Genomic DNA, 21,992 nt, shown 5'->3' with positions numbered 1-21,992 from the left:
TCTCAATGGCTTTAGGGAGAGGTGGGCACCGGGGGGAGATGGAGTGCTTTATTCCTCCCTCCAGCACTATTTTGATTTAGTTCCCTCCTTCTCTGCCTACCTTTTTTTCATATAAGCATTACTCTTATCAGGCTTTGTTTATTAATGTTTCACTGTCACATGTGTGCTTTCCTGGTGGTGAAAAATATAGAATGAAGTTTCAGCACAATGGTGTCTTTTTATCATGTCACTATGCATAAACACACAGCCATGAGTGATTTGGGGAAAATGTAAGCGCTACTGCTGGGCCCCCTTTGGGTGCAGTGGTAATGTGGGGGACGTTTTAAAAGAAAAGAAACAGGAGTGTCAAGAGTTCTGTTCATTCTAAGTGCCAGCTCTGAGCTAGCTGGGTCAGTGCCATGTATTATGCATTGTAAATAAAGGTGACTTGGTGACAGGATACTGATGTTTGTGGAGTTACCTCGTGCAATGAGAGTGGGATAAATGATGTGATCATGCGAAAGCACTTACTAGCTGAAGCCCAATTTTAACTGGCTTTGTCATTAGAAAATGTGGCAAGTGGAGCTTATGACTTATAGGTATTCGGACAGAGTGGACACCCTCAGCAGGCCAGCTGAGCTTGGGGAGCACTACTTGAGAGAAGGCAATTGCAAAGGCTCACTCAGGACATATCCAGAACATAAGGACTCTAGGTCAGCCCACAGCAAAACTTCAAAACAAAACCAAACCTCGACCAAACGGTTAAAATTTTCTTGAAGATTCCAGCCAGTAGTTCCTGCCGGTATATAGACTCGAGACAGCAGAAGAGTCCTACTGAACCGAAATGAAGTAAGAGAACTTGTAGGCTGACATCTATAAGAGTGCGAGGAGAAAGTGAGGACTGCAGATGCTGGAGTTCAGAGCTGAAAATGTGTTGCTGGAAAAGCGCAGCAGGTCAGGCAGCATCCAAGGAGCAGGAGAATCGACGTTTCAGGCATGAGCCCTTCTTCAGGAATGAGGAAAGTGTGCCCAGCATCTTAGCCTGCTGGGCACATGCCCGAAACATCGATTCTCCTGCTCCTTAGATGCTGCCTGACCTGCTGCGCTTTTCCAGCAACACATTTTCATCTATAAGAGTGCACACACTGGAAGTTCCACCTACGGCTGGTTTGGAAAAGTTGAATTGTTTAGCAACATCCAAATCAGACCCAGTCAAATAAACATCTGGTTAATGGTCACCCTTCTAATTGAGGTTGATACTGTGCTTGCAGGATCAGTTATTGCCGAACCAGTCTTTACAAAAATTCGCACTAAACTCTGACCCTTAAGTTTGCTCTAAGACCCTGGCCAGGTGAAGAACCTATACCTTGGAACACCAACATATTAAGGGTACAGGTTCGGTTCCAATCTCTTATGAGAAGCAGCTGATTTAGTTCCCACTGATTGTAGTAAAAGGCTCAGGCCCAAGCATAATGGGGCGAAATTGGTTGAGTAATATTTAACTTGATTGGCTCAAAATGTTTTGATTAGTAAATGGCTGCCTGAATGAAGTCCTAACTAAATACCTGGAAGTTTTTCGGGAAGGTCTAGACTATGAAAGGTGCCAAGGCCACCTTACATGTTGACCAAGAAGCAATTCCATGATTCTGCAAGGCCTGTCCAGTGCCATTTACCTTACTTGAGAAAGTAGAGGCAGAAATCAGGATGCTGAAACGCAAAGGAATCATCAAACCAGCACATTATGTAGACTGGGTAGCTTCAGTCTTACCGACTTTGTGGAGATTTCAAACAAACAGACAACTGCATTTTGCTGCTGGATAAATACCCAATTCCTCACATAGAGGACTGATATACAAAACTGGCAGGGGTGACTGTCCTTCACAAAGCTGGACATGAGCCATGTATACCTATAATTGCAAATAGATGAGGATTCCCAGAAGTATGGTACAATTAATACCCATAAGGGTTTGTACCAATATATCAGACTGCCTGTTGGGATATCATCAGCCGGAGCTTAGATCTTTTATTGAGTTGCTGAATTATAACGGAAAATTAAAACATAACCTGACCTCCATCCTGGCACCCTTATATCTGCTATTGAGAAAGGGTCAGTCTTGGAAATGGTCTCATAGCCAAAATGTAGCCTTTAGGGAAATGGAGAAACAACTATTGTCATCGAAGGTGGTGGCACACTATGATTCCAAACAAAATGTGGCAAATGGCACGTAATGCCTCCCTGTACATTAGTGTTGGCTCACCAGTGGCCCTGCAGAGAGGAATGCCTGACAGCATATGCTTCCTGGACCTTGGCCAATGCCAAACGAAGATAGGTCCAGGTAGAGAAGAAAAGTTTGACAGTCTTCTTTGATGTGAGAAAGTTCCACCAATACCTTTATAGATGTAAATAGTAACAGACCACAAACCGCTGCTAGAGCTACTTAAAGAGGACAAAGCCATGTTGTCCATTGCTTCAGGTCGAATTCAGTGGTAGCCTCTTATTCTCAGTGCGTACAGTTACAAGTTAGAACACCATCTGGGTGACCAAGTGGCAAATATGGATGCCTTGATCTGCCTCCTGCTGGTAGATATAGTAGAAGAGTACTTTCTGTTTTTAAACTTTCCGGACACCCTTCCAGTCACCACTGACCATATTGTACTGTGGACACAAAAAGAAACAGCTGGTGGTGATAGGGAAAGAAAAAGGCAACCACAACCAGAACTGAAACCCTTCTGGACCTGGTGAGACAGTTCACCACCGAGGATGGCATATTATTACAGGATTCTGAAATAGTGGTGCTGGAAGAGCACAGCAGTTCAGGCAGCATCTGAGGAGCAGTGCTGCCTGAACTGCTGTGCTCTTCCAGCACCACTAATCCAGAATCTGGTTTCCAGCATCTGCAGTCATTGTTTTTACCTATATTATTATAGGAAGCAAGAGTGATTATCCCAAGCAAAGGTCACCACCAGATACTGGCTGAACTCTACCAGAGTCATCCAGGGGTTTCCAAAATGAAAATGTTGGCAAAACATTATGTCAAAACGTTATGGCAAAACGTGGTCAAGATTGGATGCTGATGTAGCCGCATCGGTGGAGCAGTGCCCAGAGTGCCAAGAAGTACATTAATTATTGCCAGCAGCTCCCCCACATTCATGGAAATGGCTTGATTATATGTCATCCATGCCAGTCCTTCCATGGTCTATATGTTTTAGCCATTGTGGATGCCCACTCAAAGTGATTGGACATGCATGGAGTTCATTTGTCAAACACAAGGGTGATAATTGAAAAGTTGCAAACATCTTTTGCAACACATGGATTCCTAGAGATGTTGATCAAAGACAAAGGGCCAGCAGAGAAATCGAGTATTTCCTGAAGTCATTGGCATTCGTCATGTAAGGCCAGCTCCATACCATCTATTGTTCAATGGTCCGGCAGAAAGAGCAATCCAAATTTTGAAGGCAAGCTTAAAGAAACAGCTTACAGCTTAACTCAATACCAAACTGTTCTGGTTCCTATTTGACTATTAGATCGCCACTCACACAACTACAGGAACAACTCCAGCAGAGAGAAGACTCCACACCATGTTAAATTTAATCTTCCCCTCTAGTGGAGAGGGTGAAACAGCATCAGGAATGCCAATAATGGATCCTCTAAGCAGTTTACTTCAGGGGAGGAACTTTGGTGTTGAAGTCACAAGAATACCTGGCCCTGTATGGGTAAGCAGCATGGTCAACATGAGGTCAGGTCCTGTGACATACAAAGGTCGGGTACAAGAGGCAGTCGTGAACAAGCCTGCAAACTACATGAAAGCTGCAAACTTGCAAACGAGGCAGAGCAAAACATACCTGGACCCTCAGAACATCTGGCAACCTGTCAGAACCCATGGGTTCTACCTCTCTGGGGAGAAAGTGAGGTCTGCAGATGCTGGAGATCAAAGTTGAAACTTTATTGCTGGAACAGCACAGCAGGTCAGGCAGCATCCAGGGAACAGGAGATTCGACGTTTCGGGCACAGGTCCTTCTTCAGGAATGAGCAGAGAGTGTTCAGCAGCAGAAGATAAAAGGTAGGGAGGAGGGACTTGGAGGAGGGGTGTTGGAAATGTGATAGGTGGAAAGAGGTCAAGGTGAGGGTGATAGGTCAGAGTAGGATGGAGTCGGAGAGGTCAAGAAGAAGACTGCAGGTCAGGAAGGCGGTGCCGGGCTGGAGGGATTCGGCTGAGACAAGGTGGGGGGAGGGGGGATGAAGAAACTGGTGAAGTCCAAGTTCATCCCCTGTGGTTGGAGGGTTCCCAGTCGGAAGATAAGACGCTCCTCCTCCGACCGTTGCGTTGTTGTGGTTTGGCGGTGGATGAGTCCAATGACCTGCATATCCTCGGTGGAGTGGAAGGGGGAGTTGAAATGCTGTGCTACAGGGTGGTTGGGTTGGTTCGTCCGGGTGGCCCAGAGGCGCTCTCTGAAACGCTCCGCAAGTAGGCAGCCTGTCTCCCCAACATAGAGGAGGCCACACCGGCTGCAGTAGATGATGTGGATGGAGGTGCAGGTGAATCTGTGGCGGATATGGAAGTTTCCTTTGGGGCCTTGGAGAGAAGTGAGGGGGGAGGTGTGGGCACAAGTGTTCCACCTCCTGCGGTTGCAAGGGAAGGTGCCGGGAGTGGAGGTTGGGTCGGTGGGGGGTGTGGATCTGACAAGGGAGTCGCGGAGGGAGTGGTCTCTACGGAAAGCTGATAGGGGAGGGGAGGGAAATATATCCTGGGTGCTGGGGTCTGTTTGGAGGTGGCGGAAGTGACGGCGGATGATGCGCTGTACATGGAGATTGGTGGGGTGGTAGGTGAGGACTAGTGGGGTTCTGTCCTGGTGGCGGTTGGAGGGGCGGGGCTCAAGGGCGGAGGAGCGGGAAGTGGAGGAGATGCGGTGGAGGGCACCGTCGACCACGTCGGGGGGGAAATTGCGGTCCTTGAAGAAGGAGGCCATCTGTGTTGTACGTATTTTGAACTGGTCCTCCTGGGAGCAGATGCGGCGGAGACGAAGGAATTGGGAGAATGGGATAGCAGATGCGGCGGAGACGAAGGAATGCCTCCATCCTACTCCGACCTATCACCCTCACCTTGACCTCTTTCCACCTATCACATTTCCAACGCCCCTCCTCCAAGTCCCTCCTCCCTACCTTTTATCTTCTCCTGCTGAACACTCTCTGCTCATTCCTGAAGAAGGGCCTGTGCCCGAAACGTCGAATCTCCTGTTCCCTGGATGCTGCCTGACCTGCTGTGCTGTTCCAGCAATAAAGTTTCAACTTCTACCTCTCTGCCAAGCATTGAAGAAAGCTCTGAGGACAAGATGGACACAACAGATGTCACAGCCTCTGTGCTGTTACCGCCTGAAGAAGGTGAATTTTGGCCAAGATACTCCAGGCACAAGAGGCGCGCTATCTACGCCGCCAGTATCCAGTGCATTCTCGGAGGAACTAGACCAGGTACCCCAGGCAAAGCTGCAGGAAAACAAATGGGCCTACATCCTAGGTCTTAAAGGGGAAGGATATTGTGATTGGAATGAGGTCAGTCAGGTTGACCTCATAAAATAGGAAGTTAAAAATCACACAACACCAGGTTATATTCCAACAGGTTTATTTGGAAGTACTAGCTTTTGGAGCGCTGCTCTGTCATCAGGTGGTTGTGGAGTATAAGATATCTTATAGTCCACAAATACCTGATGAAGGAGCAGTACTCTGAAAGCTAGTACGTCCAAATAAATCTGTTGGACTATAACCTGCTGTTGTGTGATTTTTAACATTGTATACTCCAGTCCAACACCAGCATCTTCAAATCATAAAATATGAGTTTCCTGATTGGGGTTGTTAACCTGGTCCAAGCAGGGAGTCCTGGCTGACAGATATATCTGGGGTTCTGTTTGCTCTGGGAGCCTGGTTTGAACTAACCGGGTCAGTGTCATGTACTATGCACGTGCAAATAAAAGATGACTTGGTGACAGGATACCAGTTTTAATGGAGTTATTTAAGGTATCCCAACACTAATCCTGGGATATTTTGTATGTCACAATTAAGTATTCCATTTTTACTTTTATTCTCTATTAACCATGTGTAGAAATATTATTATGAGGACTGCAGATCAGAGTCAAAAAGTGTTGAGCTGGAATAGCACAGCAAATCAGGCAACATCCAAAGAGCAGGAGAGTCACTGTTTTGAACATACGCTCTTCATTAGGATTGTGAGTGGGGTGGGGGGGTGTTGTGTCCAAGGGGTCTGAGATATAAATGGGAGGGGGTGAGGATGGAGGCAGGGTAGCTGGAATGTAATATGTGGATGAAGGTGGGAGGTGATAGTGATAGGTTGGAGTGGAAGGTGGAGTGGATAGGTGGGAAGGAAGATGGACAGGTAGAACAGTTCAAGAGGGCAGTGCCGAGTTGGAGGGTTGGATTTGGGATAGGTGGGGGGAGGGGAGATGAGGAAACTGGTGACATGAATTCCGTGTGATTGGAGGATCCAAACCTGGAAGATGAGGTGTTCTTCTTCCAGTCGTCAGATGGCTAGGATATGGCAGTGGAAGAGGCAATGTCCTTGGCAGAGTGGGAGGGGGAGTTGAAGTGATCAGTCACAGGGCGGTGGGGTTGTTTAGTGTGTGTGTCCCAGAGATGTTTTCTGAAGCGTTCCACAACATTTCCCACCCCCTCCCATTTATCTCTCAATCCACCACATTCCTGATGAAGAGCTTATGCTCGAAACATCGACTTTCCTGCTCCTCGGATACTGCCTGACTGGTAATGCTGTTTCAGCGCCACACTTTTTGTAAATAGAAATATTCAGAAGTATAGATTATTTCAAAATATATGACAGTAATTGTGGCACACACGTTGATTATTCTTTCAAGTGGTACTGTAGTAGTTTTATTTCTAATGTATTTGTGGTTATTAAATTCATGTCAATTGTCATGGAAATTAGCTCGTTTCATTTCACATAATCCTCAGTCATCTGACAATAGACATGCATTTGTCTTGGATGAATTCAAATTAAGTTACTTGAGGTGAAAGTTCTATTACTTTGCTGTAAAATCACTGTATAAAATCTATATTCTTGATCCAAAGATACGTCATAATCAACTTATGAGGCAGCAAGAGCAAATGATTCGTGAAATGGAGGCTGTTGTCTTGCGCAGGGATACAATTGTGACACGTGCAGAAGCACAAGTCAAATTGGGCAAGAAGCGAATAACCAAACAAGATTGTCATAAAACGATAGAAGACCTATGCAAGAAAATTGCAGATATTCAAAAGGTGAGATAAATGAAACTGAATATTTCAAAAAGTCTTTGCAATTAAATAAATATGCACTATCCATTTTCACCCAGCTGAAGGTTTGGCAACCCATTGACCAATCAGCTTGATTTTTTTTTCTCTTTTATTCACTCATGGGATGTGGGCATTGCTGATTGGCCCAGTTTGGCCTTGAGAAGGTGGTGGTAGTGAGGTGCCTTCTAGAACAACTACAGTCCACATGCTGTAGGCTGACCCACAATGCAATAGGGAGACAGTTCCAAGATTTTGACCCAGTGTTAGTGAAGGAGCAGCAATATATTTTCATGTCAGCATGGTGTGTAGCTTGAAGGTGGAGGTGTTCCCATATATCTGCTGTTCTTTCCTTCCAGATGGACATGGGTTTGGAAGGTGCTAGCGAAGGATCTTTGGTGAATTTCTGCAGTGCACCTTGTAGATAAAACGCACTGCTGCTACTGAGCACCGGTGATGGAGGGAGTGGGTACTTGTGCATGTGGTGCCAATCAAGCAGGCTGTTTTGTCCTGGATGGTGTCAAACTTCTTAAGTTTTATTGAAGCAACGCCTATCCAGGCAAGTGGGGAGTATTCCATTGTATTCCTGACTTTTGCCTTGTAGATGATGGACAGGGCTTTGAGGCATGAAGAGGTAAGTTACTCAAAGTAGTATTCCTAGCCCCTGACCTGCTCTTTTAGCTACTATGTTTATGTGGTGAGTTTATGTGGTTATGTCTGGTCAATGGTAAACTTCAGGATGTTGATAGTGGGGGAATTCAGCGATGGCAACACCATTGAATGTCAAGAAGTGGTGATTAGTTTGTCTCTTACTGGAGATTATCATTTGCTGGCATTTGTATGGCAGAAATGTTACCTGCCACTGATCAGCCCAAGAAAGGATACTGTCTAGATGTTGTTGGACTACTTCAACATTTGAGGAGTTGCAAACGGTGCTGAACATTGTGCAATCATCAGTAAAGATACCCATTTCTGATCTTATGATGGATGGAAGGTCACTGATGAAGCAGTTGAAGATGGTTGTGCTAGGACACTCTACTGAGGGACTTCTGCAGAAATGTCCTGGAGTTGCGATGACTGACATCCAACAACCACAACCATCTTCCTATGTACCAGTTATGATTCCAACCAGTAGAGAGTTTGCCCCTAATATCCATTGTTTCCAATTTTGCTAGGGCTCCTTGATGCCATACTTAGTCAAATGTGGCCTTGATGTCAAAGGCTGCCACTCTCACTGCACCTCTGGTATTCAGCTGTTTTGTCCATGTTTGAACCAATGCTATAATGAGGTCAGGAGCTGAATGGCCCTGGCAAAATGCAAACTGCGCATCACTGAGCAGGTTATTGTAGAGCTTGTGAACAGCTACAGACCATTCAAAGTCACTTCTTTGATTTAGCTAACCATGCCTATCTTCACAATGTTAATTGATGTTATTGGTCTCACTCCAGTCACACCTTTGTTTTCTTAGAACATAGAAGAATCTGACAGAACTATTGAAGAGCTGAGGGAATCACAGACAAGTCTGTGTCAGCAACTGGAAGAAAAGCAGTCTCAGATTCATAATCAGCAATCTATGGTTGATCAACTTAATGCAACCATAGAATCTCAACAGGAAAGAAAACAAGCGGTAAGATTGGCTTGATGAGACAGGATATTCATGCTTGAAGAATTTGTAAAAGCAAATATTTAAATAATTAGTTTGGAAACTATTTTAATTTATCTTACATGATAACTAGATACAATTAATTAAGTTAATCAAATAGCTTAACTTTAATGTTATTAGTGCTTGGCCAAGAACAATTGCAACCTATTTTGAATATGTAGGTACATTTTTCAAACCAATTCCATTAATGTGAGACATCCATTGCCTGCATTGGTGCCTGTTTTACACAGAGTGCATGTGAAACAACACAGCAGAAACAAAATTAGGTATCAAATAAGATTCTATATAGAGAAATTAAGCAATAAAGTAAACATTTGCACAATGAGAAGAAAGAAGATATTTCCAGCAAAATGAATAAAGAAAAGGAGATTCTAATAAGTGTTACTTAACTCATTAACATTAAGATCTTAAGTTGGCCATGAAATATTTCTCATCAGATAAAGATCCACACATATTTTCATTAGATATTCTTCCTGCCAAAGTGGATTTACATTTTTCCACATTATATTCCAACAGCCAAGATTTCGATAACTCGCTTAACTTGCGTATATTGCTCTACATGCTCTTTGTGTCATCTTCACCACTTGCCTTCCCATCTATTTTTGAGCCATCTGCAAGTATATTCATTTTCCTCATTCAAGTGTATTCTAAATAATGCCGGTCTCAGTAGTGTTCCCTGTGGTACTGCACTAGTTACAGGTTCTTATCCTGAAAGAGCCCCCATTATCTCAACACTCCATCATCTATTAGTTAGCCAATCTTCTATCCGTGCTAATATACCACCTCGACCACCTGGGTTCGTGGCTTATTCAGGAGCCTATGGGATACCTTACAAAATGTGTTTTGGAGATCCAAATATATTACATCCAGTGTTTCTCCTTTATGTATTTTGCTTATTACCCCTTCAAAGAATTCTAATAAATCTGACAGGCATGATTGCCTCTTCATGAAATCTTTTAAAAAATCCTCAGTTATCTCCCGCCTTCCTCCTCCACTGTTCTGAATTCATTAACTCTTAATATACTTTCGATAATTGCTGGATGCCTTTCAGTAATTTGGCCAACTGCCATAGTTGAGTTTCAACAGTGTCAAAGTAGAGATAAGGAGATATCACACATCTTTCTGTTTTGCCAATGTCCAGATATTCATACTTCCAATAGCATTGTTGGATAAGAATCAAGAGCTGAAATATCGATCCATTTTGTCCTCTTTGTCCTTCATCACTGAAGCCCATTTTACTGCTTCAGTCAGTATTGATATCAGCTCATTAATCATGGTCATAGCTCAAAACCGAAGTCACAAATACAGATGTAATTCCAGGGATTGTAAGTGGGACACAAGTCTTCGACTGGCAGATGTTTTTATGTGTCCAATTTATACAAAAAAAAACTCAACTTGGAAACATCTCCCAGTCTGAACTTGTGATCAACCTACAGTTCCACAGCAGGTAAAAACAGCAGTAATTACATGATTGTTGCTTGTCAGTGCAAATGTCGTCACACAGCAGTAACTCAGATGTCATCACATAAAAAAATTACAAGAAATAAGTTGGATGCAATATTTGATGTAATTTAAATAAAACGCTGTTGTATGGATGAAGGGATACTGACATTTTTATTTATACGAACATGCAGAACTGAAAATAGAATTGGAGGTCCAATTTCTTGGAAACGTTTGATTACATTAAGAAAAAATTACTAAAGAATTTATTGATTAATAATATCCAACAGAGCATATAGAGTCATAGCGTCATAGAAAACTACAGCACGCAACCAAATCCTTTGGTCAAACTCGTCCATGCCGAACAGATATCCCAACCTAATCTACTCCCATTTGTCAGCACTTGGCCCATATCCCTCTCAACCCTTCCTACTCATATACTCACCCAGATGGTTTTCTAATGCTGCGATTATGCCAGCCTCCATCACTTCTTCTAGCAGCACATTTCATACACACACCACCCTCTGCATGAAAACTTTGCCCCTAGGTTCCTTTTATATCTTTCCCCTCTCACCCTATAACTATGCCCTCTGGTTCTGGACTGCCCCACCCCAGGGCAGTCCATTGTCTACTTATCCTCTCCATGTCCCTCATGATTTTATATGTTTCTGAAAGGTCATCCCTCAGCCCCCAACAGTCCAGGGAAAACAACCCCAGGTTATTCAGCCTTTCCCTACAGCTCAAATCCTCCAACCCTGGCAACATCCTTGTAAATCTTTTCTGAACCCTTTCAAGTTACATAACATACTTCTGATCAGAGGTAGATCAGAATTGCATGTAATATTCCAAAAGGGGCCGAAACAAATATCCTTTACAGCCGCAATATGACCTCCAACTCATATACTCAATGCTCTGACCAACAGAGGAAAGCATACCAAATGCCTTCTTCACTATCCTATCTACTTGCAACTCCACTTTCAAGGAACTATGAACCTGCACTCCAACGTCTTTTTGGTCAGCAACACTCTATAGGACCTTATCATTAAGTATATCAGTCCTACTCTGATTTGCTTTTCCAAAATGCAGCACCTCACATTTATCTAAATTAAACTCTCATCTGCCACCACTGGCCCATTTGATCAAGATCCCATTGTACTCTGAGGTAACCTTCTTTGCTGTCAACTACACCTCCAATTTTGGTGTTATCTACAAACTTACTAACTATACCTCCTATGTTCACATCCAAATCATTTATATAAATGCCGAAAAACAGTGGACCCAGCACTAACCCAAATTGCACACCACTGGTCACAGGCCTCCGGTCTGAAAAGCAACTCTTCACCACCACCTCTGTCTTCTTCCTTCGAGCCAGTTCTGTATCCAAATAGCTAGTTCTCCCTGAACCTCCCATTAGGAACCTTGTCAAATACCTTACTGAAGTCCATATAGAAGATGTCCACCGCTCTGCCCTCATCAATCCGCTTTGTTACTTCTTCAAAAAACTCAATCAATTTCGTGAGATATGATTTCCCATGCACAAAGACATGTTGACTATCACTAATCAGTCCTTGCCTTTCCAAATATATGTAAACTCCTGTCCCTCAGGAGACCCTCCAACAACTTGCCCACCACCAATGTCAGCCTCACTGGTCTATAGTTCCCTGGCTTTTCCTCACCACCTTTCTTAAATAGTGGCACCACATTAGCCAACCTCCAGTCTTCCAGCACCTCACCTGTGACTACCGATGCTACATATGTCTCAGCAAAGAGCCCAGCAATCACTTCCCTAGCTTCCCACAGGGTTCTAGGGCACACCTAATCAGGTCCTGGGGACCCATCCATTTTTATGCATTTCAAGACATCCAGCACCTCCCCCTCTATAATAGACATTTTTCAAGATGCCACCATCTATTTCCCCACATTCTGTATCTTCCATATCCTTCTCCACAGTAAACATTAATATAAAATATTCATTTGGTATCTCCCCAATCTCCTGCACTGCACACATAGGCTGCTTGCTGATTTTTGAGGGGCCCTATTCTCTCCCTAGTTACCCTTTTGTCCTTATGTATTTATAAAAGCCCTTTGGATTCTCCTTAACCCTATTTGCCAAAGCTATCTTATGTCCCCTTTTTGCTCTCCTGGTTTCCCTCTTAAGTATATTCCTACTGCCTTTATACTCTTGTAAGGATCTTCCCGATCTCTCCTGCCTGTACCAGACATATACTTCCTTCTTTTTATGAACCAAAACCTCAATTTCTCCAGTCATCCAATATTCCCTATACCTACCAGCCTTTCCTTTCACCCTGACAGGAATATACTTTCTCTGGACTCTCATAATCTCATTTTTGAAAGCTTCCCATTTTTCAGCCATCCCTTTACCTGTGAACATCTGCCCCCAGTTTGCTTTTGAAAGTTCTTGCCTAATACCATCAAAATTAGCCTTCCTCCAATTTAGAACTTCAACTTTTAGATCCAGTCTATCCTTTTCCATCACAATTTTAAAACTAATAGAATTATGGTTGCTGACCCCAAAGTGCGCCCCCACTGACACCTCAGTCACCTGCCCTGCCTTATTTACCAAGAGTAGGTCAAGTTTTACACCTTCTCTAGTAGGTACATTCACATACTGAATCAGAAATCTTTCTTATACACACTTTCCAAATTCCTCTCCATCTAACCCCTTAACACTATGGAAGTCCCAGTTTATGCTTGGAAAGTTAAAATCCCCTAATGTAACCACCTTATTATTCTTACAGATAACTGAGATATCCTTACAAATTTGTTTCTCAATTTCTGGCTGAATATTAGGGGGTCTATAATACAATAGCAATAAGGTGATCATCCCTTTCTTATTTCTCAGTTCCACCCAAATAGCTTCCACCCAAATAACTTCCACCCAAATGTATTCCCAGGAATATCCTCCCTAAGTACAGCTGTAATGCTATCCCTTATCAAAATGCTACTCCCCCTCCTCTCTTGCCCCACTTTCTATCCTTCCTGTAGCATTTGTATTTAGGAAGATTAAACTGCCAGTCCTGTCCATCCCTGAACCATATCTCTGTAATTGCTATGATATCCCAGTCCCATGTTCCTAACCATGCCCTGAGTTCATATGCCTTCCCTGTTGGCCTGTTGCATTGAAGTAAATGCAGTTTAATGTATCAGTCCTGCCTTGTTCTCTACTTTGTTCCTTCCTGCCCTAAATGTTTGACTCACTTCCTTTCCTAACTGTACCAGTCTCAGATGATCTCTTTCCTCACTACTTCCCTGCATTCCACCCCTCTCATTCTTCCCCCAACACCACCTACTAGTTTAAATCCTCCCGAGCAAATCTCCCTGCTAGTATATTAGTCCCCTTCCAATACAGGTGCAATCAATCTTCTTGTACAGATCACTTCTACCCCAGAAGAGATTCCAATGATCCAAAAATGTGAACCCTTCTCCCCTGCACCATCTCCTCAGCCATGTGTTCATCTGCTCTATCCTTTCTTTCCTACCCTCATTAGCTTATAGCACTGGGAATAATCCAGATATTACTGCCCTTGAGGACCTACTTTTTTAAACTCCTGCCTAACTTTCTATTTGCTCCCTTCAGAATCTCCCCCCTCAAGCAGCATCACAATTGATTGCTTGGAACCCGACGTACCCCTCATTACATTAGAGCCTGTCTTGATATCAGAAACTTGGCTATTCATGCTATATTCCCTTGAGAGTCCATCACCCCCTACATTATCCAAGACAACATACTTGTTTGAAATGGGGACAGCCACAGAAAACTCCTGCACTACCTGCCTACCTTTCCTACCCATCTATCTGACTGTATCAGCGGCTTTTCTCCCTTCATATAACTGCCATCCATCACAGCCCCTAGATGTTGTAATTTCCTCAATGTTCCTCCAATGATCCATTCTTTCTAGTAGGATTTGCATTCAAAAACACTTCTTGCAGACATAATCCTCAGTAACATGTAACCTCTCTTGAAACTCTCACATCCGACAAGAAGAGCATATCACTCTACTAAAGGCCACCGTTACTGCTTCACAATCTACAAACCCAGAAAATAGCACCATCATTTTGCTCTAAAAAGAAGTGCTCCAGGCTAATTTAGTACTTATGGTTTATATTTTTAAAATTTAATCAAGAGACAGATTTAAATAAAATATATAATCCAGAAAGAACCAACTCTACTCACTACTATAGACTCACAGCAAGGTTATATGTTAAAAACTATTAGATTGCAATAAATGGTGTAAAATATATTTAATGATAACTATGATAATGTTATCATTAAATATCTTCTCTAGACAGCAATGCATTTTCTGTGCACTGCTAATCAACCATATTTATTCATGTCTTCTTTACTAAACAACCATATTTGTTCTTTTTTTCATTGTGTATGAATGCAATATTCATGTAACCATTTCTTCTCTTCCATGCCTCTTCCCAAACCAGTAATTTCTACCTGGATGGTACTGCCACAAACACCCACATACTTTCCCTAGTTTACCGATGCTTGTATTTGAGCTTGGATCTAGTGTACCAGTGTATGATTAGCTCATTGTTAAATCTTAACTCCGCTTGGATAAACTTCAACCCTTTTTTTTAATTCAATGTGGCTTACCACTTGATGCAGTTACCATGATGCATTGAAAAGTGGGTATTCATTAACATGTTTTAATTTATGACAAAAGCAAATGACTATATTGTCTCCATTATGTACCCTGCTTCACTTAAATAATTTGATGTCAGTGAAAAGCTGTGGTTGACAGAATGCATCATTACTGCACACTTCATAGGTAGGATGATGAAGAAATTTGATAATGTGATAGTACATGATAAGTGAAGCAGTGACTCTGGTCAAAGGTCTGCATCACAGATACTCTAAGTTCACTCCTATGTAATATATAAATCAAGCAGAGGAATACATTCCCTGTTGTATTTCATGCTTTTCAAAGAAGCATCATAGTAGCATCAATTACGACACATCTGGATAGTAGTAACAGGATAGGTCAGAGTCAGCATGGATTTAGATTTAGGTTACATTACAGTGTGGAAACAGGCCCTTCGGTCCAACAAGTCCACACCGACCCGCCGAAGCGCAACCCACCCATACCCCTACATTTACCCCTTACCTAACACTACAGGCAATTTAGCATGGCCAATTCACCTGACCTGCACAGCTTTGGACTGTGGGAGGAAACCGGAGCACCCGGAGGAAACCCATGCAGACACCAGGAGAACGTGCAAACTCCACACAGTCAGTCGCCTGAGGCGGGAATTGAACCCGGGTCTCAGGCGCTGTGAGGCAGCAGTGCTAACCACTGTGCCACCGCGCTTATGAAGGGGAAATCATGCTTGACTAATCTTCTTGAGTTTTTTGAGGATGTAACTCTGAAGATGGACGAGCGAGATCCAGTAGATTTAGTGTACCTGGACTTTCAGAAAGCTTTTGATAAAGTCCCACATAGGAGGTTAATGAGCAAAATTAGGGCGCATGGTATTGGGGGCAAAGTACTAACTTGGATTGAAAGTTGGTTGGCTGATAGGAAACAAAGAGTAGTGATGAAAGGCTCCATTTCGGAATGGCAGGCAGTGACCAGTGGGGTACCACACGGATCAGTACTGGGACCGCAGCTTTATACAATATATGTTAACGATATAGAAGATGGTATTAGTAATAACATTAGCAAATTTGCTGATGATACTAAGCTGGGTGGCAGGGTGAAATGTGAGGAGGATGTTAGGAGATTACAGGGTGACCTGGACAAGTTAGGTGAGTGGTCAGATGCATGGCAGATGCAGTTTAATGTGGATAAATGTATGGTTATCCACTTTGGTGGCAAGAAAAAGAAGGCAGATTACTACCTAAATGGAATCAATTTAGGTAAAGGGGCAGTACAGAGAGATCTGGGTGTTCTTGTACACCAGTCAATGAAGGTAAGCATGCAGGTACAGCAGGTAGTGAAGAAGGCTAATAGCATGCTGTCCTTCATAACAAAAGGGATTGAGTATAGAAGCAAAGAGGTTCTTCTGCAGCTGTACAGGGCCCTGGTGAGACCACACCTGGAGTACTGGTGTGCAGTTCTGGTCTCCAAATTTGAGGAAAGACATTCTGGCTATTGAGGGACTGCAGCGTAGGTTCACGAGGTCAGTTCCTGGAATGGCGGGATTACCTTACACTGAAAGACTGGAGCGACTGGGCTTCTATACCCTTGAGTTTAGAAGACTGAGAGGGGATCTGATTGAGACATATAAGATTTTTAAAGGATTGAACACTCTGGAGGCAGGAAACATGTTTCCGCTGATGGGTGAGTGCCGAACCAGAGGACACAGCTTAGAAATATGGGGTAGACCATTTAGGACAGAGATGAGGAGAAACTTCTTCATCCAGAGAGTGATGGCTGTGTGGAATGCTCTGCCCCAGAGGGCAGTGGAGCGCGGTCTCTGGATTCATTTAAGAAAGAGTTGGATAGAGCTCTCAAGGATTGTGGGATCAAGGGTTATGGAGATAAGGCAGGAACAGGATACTTATTAAGGATGATCAGCCATGATCATATTGAATGGTGGTGCATGCTCGAAGGGCAGAATGGCCTACTCCTGCACCTATTGTCTATTGTCTATTGGTGAATATGAGGCTTAGGAGGGAAAAGCCTCTTTGTGGTATTTTGCATTTGTAATTTGACAATAATGCCACATAATTCAGCCACTCAAATGTATACAATTATTTTTTGACTAGATTAGATTACCTATAGTTCACTTTTTGCCCTTTCTTCACCTTTTTTCCTCTTCAGGAAATATTGTGTGAAGGAATCAAAAAAATGACAAATCATCTTGATATACAGTATAGTAATACCAAAGAAGTACATGAACAGACCACTGAAAATGCATTTTTGTCTGGGGATAATGAAACAGTGACTTAAATGAGACCATTAAGTATAATTAAAACATATTTACTATTTTTCGTTATTCAGAATCTGACGAACATAGTGACGTTACAGACGCGGCTCAAACATCTCGAGGCAGCGAAAGAAGGAAAGTACATATTACAGTGCAAATCTGAACAGTTATTGAGGAATGAAACACAGAAACAAGAGAATCGAATCCACACCATCAACACTATTGTTGCTCGTATCCAGGAGGAATGGCCTCAATACCAGGGAATACTTCGTAAAGTGACACTTGCACTAGCAGCACGGGGAACAGCTTCGGTGGAATTACCATGAAAAAAAATACACGGAACTTGCAGCAAACTAGCTAATGAGGAAGACCAATGTGGCAGGGGAAATATACATTCATAAAGATAGTAATGAGTGGAATTTACTGGAACAAGAAGTGGCTTGCACTCAGAATGTCTAACAGGATATTGGAAACAGCTTTTATGTGAATCTTTAGATTTGTGCTGTAAGAATGATATTTGAAATAAAATTTGACTTACTAGTGTAATTTTGGTGATTAGATCATCTTACCTTAATACAGAGAATAGCTGGAAGAAATCAAATGAAAATGGAACTGATATGGTGACATTTGGAAGCAAACTTATCAAGATAATAAAATGGCACATGATGGAATCTGTGACTTACTAATGAGCTATGTGTGGGATAATAATTTTGGTTTTCTATCAACAAATGCAAAGCTGATTGTCCATCTGAGAGAGAGCAGAAAATCAACTATCAGCAGTTTCACATATAGGTTTCTTTTTGCAAAACAGAAGGACCATGAAAAGGAATGGTGCTTGGCACACCTGCCTTCGTTGGTCACAGCATTGAGTATAGGAGTTGGGAGGTCATATTGCAGCTATCTAGGACATTGTTGAGGTGGCTTTTAGAATAGTGCATACACTCTGCTTGTCCTTCTATAGGAAGGATGTTGTTAAATTTAAGGGGTACAGAAAAGATTTATGAGCATGTTGCCAGAATTGGAGAGTTTGAATTATCGGAAGAGTTTGGGGCTTTTTTCCCTGGACCATTAGAGGCTGAGAGGTGACCTTATGGTTGTTTATAAAATCGTGAGGGGCATGGCTAGGATGAATAGCCAAGGTCTTTTTCCTTGGGTGGAGGATGGTGAGAGGGGAAAGATTTCGAAAGGACTTGAGGGGTAACTTTTTCCCACAGAGGGTGGTGTGTGTATGGAATAAGCTGCTGAAGGAAATGGTAGAGTAGAGTACAATTACAAAATTTAAAAGGCATCTGGGTGGGTACATGAATACGAAAGGTTTAAAAGGATGTAAGCCAAATGCTGGCAAATGGGACTACATCAGATTGGGATGTCGAGTCGACTCAGATGAGTTGGACTGAAGAGTCTGTTTCCATGCTGTATGACTATATGTTGCTAAATATATGAATGTTTTTGGGTTTTGAAGAGTTAAGAAAATGTGCAATCTAGGTTTTTCTTCTTGGGAGAAATGATTTTGCTTCTGAGAATAGTTAACATTATTAGAGGGCAACATGAGGCCAAATAAGACAAGATGTGGACAAAAAAGTCAATTAACTTGTACTGCATTGATCAGTTGGGTAAAGATCTGACATTCTTAGCTTTCAACCATTTTCTCTAGAAACATATGCCTAAGAGAAGAACTTGGTTTGAAATCAATTAAAATAGTTAAGGCTTGAATTTTTCTTTATTCTCTGTAAAAGGGCAGGAGGAATTGTTTCAAGTTGCCCATTGTAAAAAACTGAAAGAACTGCGGATTCTGGAAATCAGAAACAAAAACAGAAATTGCTGGAAAAAATCAGCAGACCTTGTAGCATCTGTGGAGAGAAATCAGTTAACATTTTGGGTCCAGTGATCCTTCTTCAGAACTGAAGGCAACTAGGAAATATTTGTGTTTTTTTGTGCAGAAGGTGCCCTTTTTATGTCCTTCTTTATACCTCCATGAATAACTTCATTTCTTACCTGTAATCAGTCAGAGAATTTACATTATACTAGGAGGCCATTTGACCTTTCATTCCTGTAAGTGCTCTGCATTTAACTTTACTCACCTAGGCTTGCCCTTTGAAACAGTTCTTTGTCAATATTTGTCCCCATCCTTTATTCTGGATTTTGCTATCCTTCACTACCTCTGGTCAGAGATTTCATGTCTTAACAACTTTCTATTTAAATATTTCCTAATCGCTCATTATATTTATGGTGATGATCTCAAATTGATGTCCTCTAGTTGTCAACTGACTAACCAGTTGAATATATATTCACCACAGAGTGGATACCAAAGGGAAAGGATAAGGCCATTGATATTTATGAGGAACAAAGGACATTTTAGAAGGGCAAGATAGTGGGACAGTGCATATACTTCTAACTGAGAGGAATTGAAACAAATTGAAAGATACTTTTGCATGACTGAGCAGGAAAGGGCTTTGCACTGAAGGGATGTGCTCATTCTGCAAAATAAAGCCAATAAGCATTTACAGCTCCAACAACAGCATCCCAAACATGTCCCACATTTATTAATTTGAGACAAGAAGAGCACCTAACAATCACCAGCAGCAATGATGCTGGAGAAGTTATTACACATTAAGCCAAGCAGGAGCATTTATTGTCCATGTGAATGGAAGGATGAAATTATTATGTATTTTGTAGTTTCTAAGGTTGTCAGGCTGTATTATAGGAAATGATGAAGACCAGCAAGACTCACCAGATTGAGCTAATTGCCACATGCATGGCAAGCTGTGGAAAGGTCATGGCAAGCTGTGGAAAGGTCAAGCCATCTTACACATGGCAGCATTTGGAATGGAAAAACCAGTCATGGGTCAGGGAAGAGGCAGATCACCACTGGCTGTATAGTTGGCTTTGTTGCAAGACATAATCAGTCTGATAAGGTCCAACAAGTCATGATAACCAAGAGAAAACATAGCTCTTATCCCTGATATTTCTTCATAGTCTGGGGAGGCAATCATCTAGTGGTATGATTGCTATTATTCCAGAGACTCGGCTAATGTTCTGGGGACCAGAGTTCAAATCCCACCATGGTAGACAGTAGAATTTGAATTCAATAGCAATTTCTGGATTTAAGCATTTGCTGATGACCATGAAAGCATTGTCAATTGTCGGAAAGACTCATCTGTTCACTAATGTCCTTCAGGGAAGGAAATCTGCCACCCTCATCTGTACTATCCTATATGTGACAATAGAACACAGCAATGTCAACTGCCCTGTAAAATGGTCTAGCAAACCACTCAGTTGTATCAATTGCCATGAAGTCCCAGCAAATAAAATAAACTGGATCGATCTAAGCACCAGAAATGACAATGGCAAAAACAGCCCTTTCAGCCTTCAAAGTCTTCCTTGCCAATATCTGGGAGCTCATGCCAAAGTTGAGAGAGCTGTCTCATAGACAAGTTAAGAAACAGCCTGATGTAGACTTACTCACTGAATCATACCTTACAGACCATGTCCCAGACACCACCATCACCATTCCTGGATATGTCCTGTCCTGCTCGTTGGACAGACCCATCACAGGTGTTGGCACAGCCAGGAAGGAGTTGCTCTGGGAGTCTTCAACATTGACTTTGAATACCATGACACCAAGTCCCACAACGTTAGGTTAAACACTGGCAGTGGAACTTCCTGCTAACTACTATGTACCGACCTCCCTCGGCTAATGAATCTTCCATGTTGCACACACTTGAGGGGAGGGTGGCAAGGGAGCAAAGTAAACTTTATAAATGGCTGAGCAGCAACACTATTGATTGAACTGGTTGGGTCTTAAAGAATGTAGCTGCTGGAATGGGTCTGCAGCAGATGGTGAGGAAACCAGCAAGGGGGAAAATACACTTGATTGCATCCTTACTGGTCTGCTGGGTGCAGATGCATGTATCTATGACAGTATCGGTAAGAGGGGCCACCACACAGTCTTATTGAGGATGAAATCCCACCTTCACAGTATCTTCCATCATGTTGTGTGGACCATGCTAAATGGTCAGACTTCAAACAGATCTAGCAAGGCCAGTGGATTCACCATGGAAAATGCAGGATTGCAGGAATAGATTAGCAGAGTGGGTCTAGGTGGGATGCTGTTCAGTCGGGCAATATGGATTCAGTGGGCTGAATGACCTACTTCCATCCAGTAGGAATTCGATGAACTCAAATCTGGGCATTCATGAGGTGCTGTGGGCCATCAAAAGCAGCAGAATTGTGCACCAACATAAACTGCGACCTCATGGCCTGGCATATCCCCTACTCAACCATTACCATTAAGCCAGGGTATCAATCTTGCTTCAAAGGAGAATACTGTAGGGTATGCCAGGAGCAGCACCAGGCAAACCTAAAAATGAGGCATCAACCTGGTGAAGCTACCAAATGGGGCTACGTGCATGCCAAACAGCATAAACAGCAAGTGATAGGCAGAGCTAAGCAATCATTTATCAACGGATCAGATTTTAGCACTCCAATCTTGCCGCATCTAGTCATCAATGGTGTAGACAATTAAACAACTCTTTCAGGGAGGAGGAAGCTCAACTAATATCATCCATCCTCAATGATGGAAGAGCACAGCAGATCCATGCAAAAAATAAGGTAGAAGCATTCGACTGGGACAACACTACCATTATAGGGCAATTCCCTGGCCAAACAGCCAGGGAATTCCTAGAAGCATGGCACTCATCCACAAACTCCATCAA

General features: G+C 42.6%; 1 protein-coding gene across 1 annotated transcript in view; it reads left to right on the top strand.

Moving 5' to 3' along the window:
• Window positions 1–18,147, top strand: part of ccdc40 (coiled-coil domain 40 molecular ruler complex subunit) — a 96,594-nt gene extending 78,447 nt beyond the window's left edge. Inside the window, exons 20-22 of the mRNA XM_043714804.2 lie at window positions 7,073–7,261; window positions 8,743–8,901; window positions 17,352–18,147. Coding sequence (XP_043570739.2) covers window positions 7,073–7,261; window positions 8,743–8,901; window positions 17,352–17,603 — 600 coding nt within the window. The 3' untranslated portion in view covers window positions 17,604–18,147. The remainder of the gene's footprint in view (window positions 1–7,072; window positions 7,262–8,742; window positions 8,902–17,351) is intronic.
• Window positions 18,148–21,992: the final 3,845 nt, after the last annotated feature.

This window comes from Chiloscyllium plagiosum, unplaced genomic scaffold, assembly GCF_037043375.1.
Source record: "Chiloscyllium plagiosum isolate Xiang-an unplaced genomic scaffold, Cpla_swu_hap1 HiC_scaffold_25, whole genome shotgun sequence".
Classification (NCBI taxonomy): Eukaryota; Metazoa; Chordata; class Chondrichthyes; order Orectolobiformes; family Hemiscylliidae; genus Chiloscyllium; species Chiloscyllium plagiosum.
The sequence above is the reverse complement of the archived record's forward strand: the minus strand, read 5'-3'. Positions and strand labels throughout refer to the sequence as shown.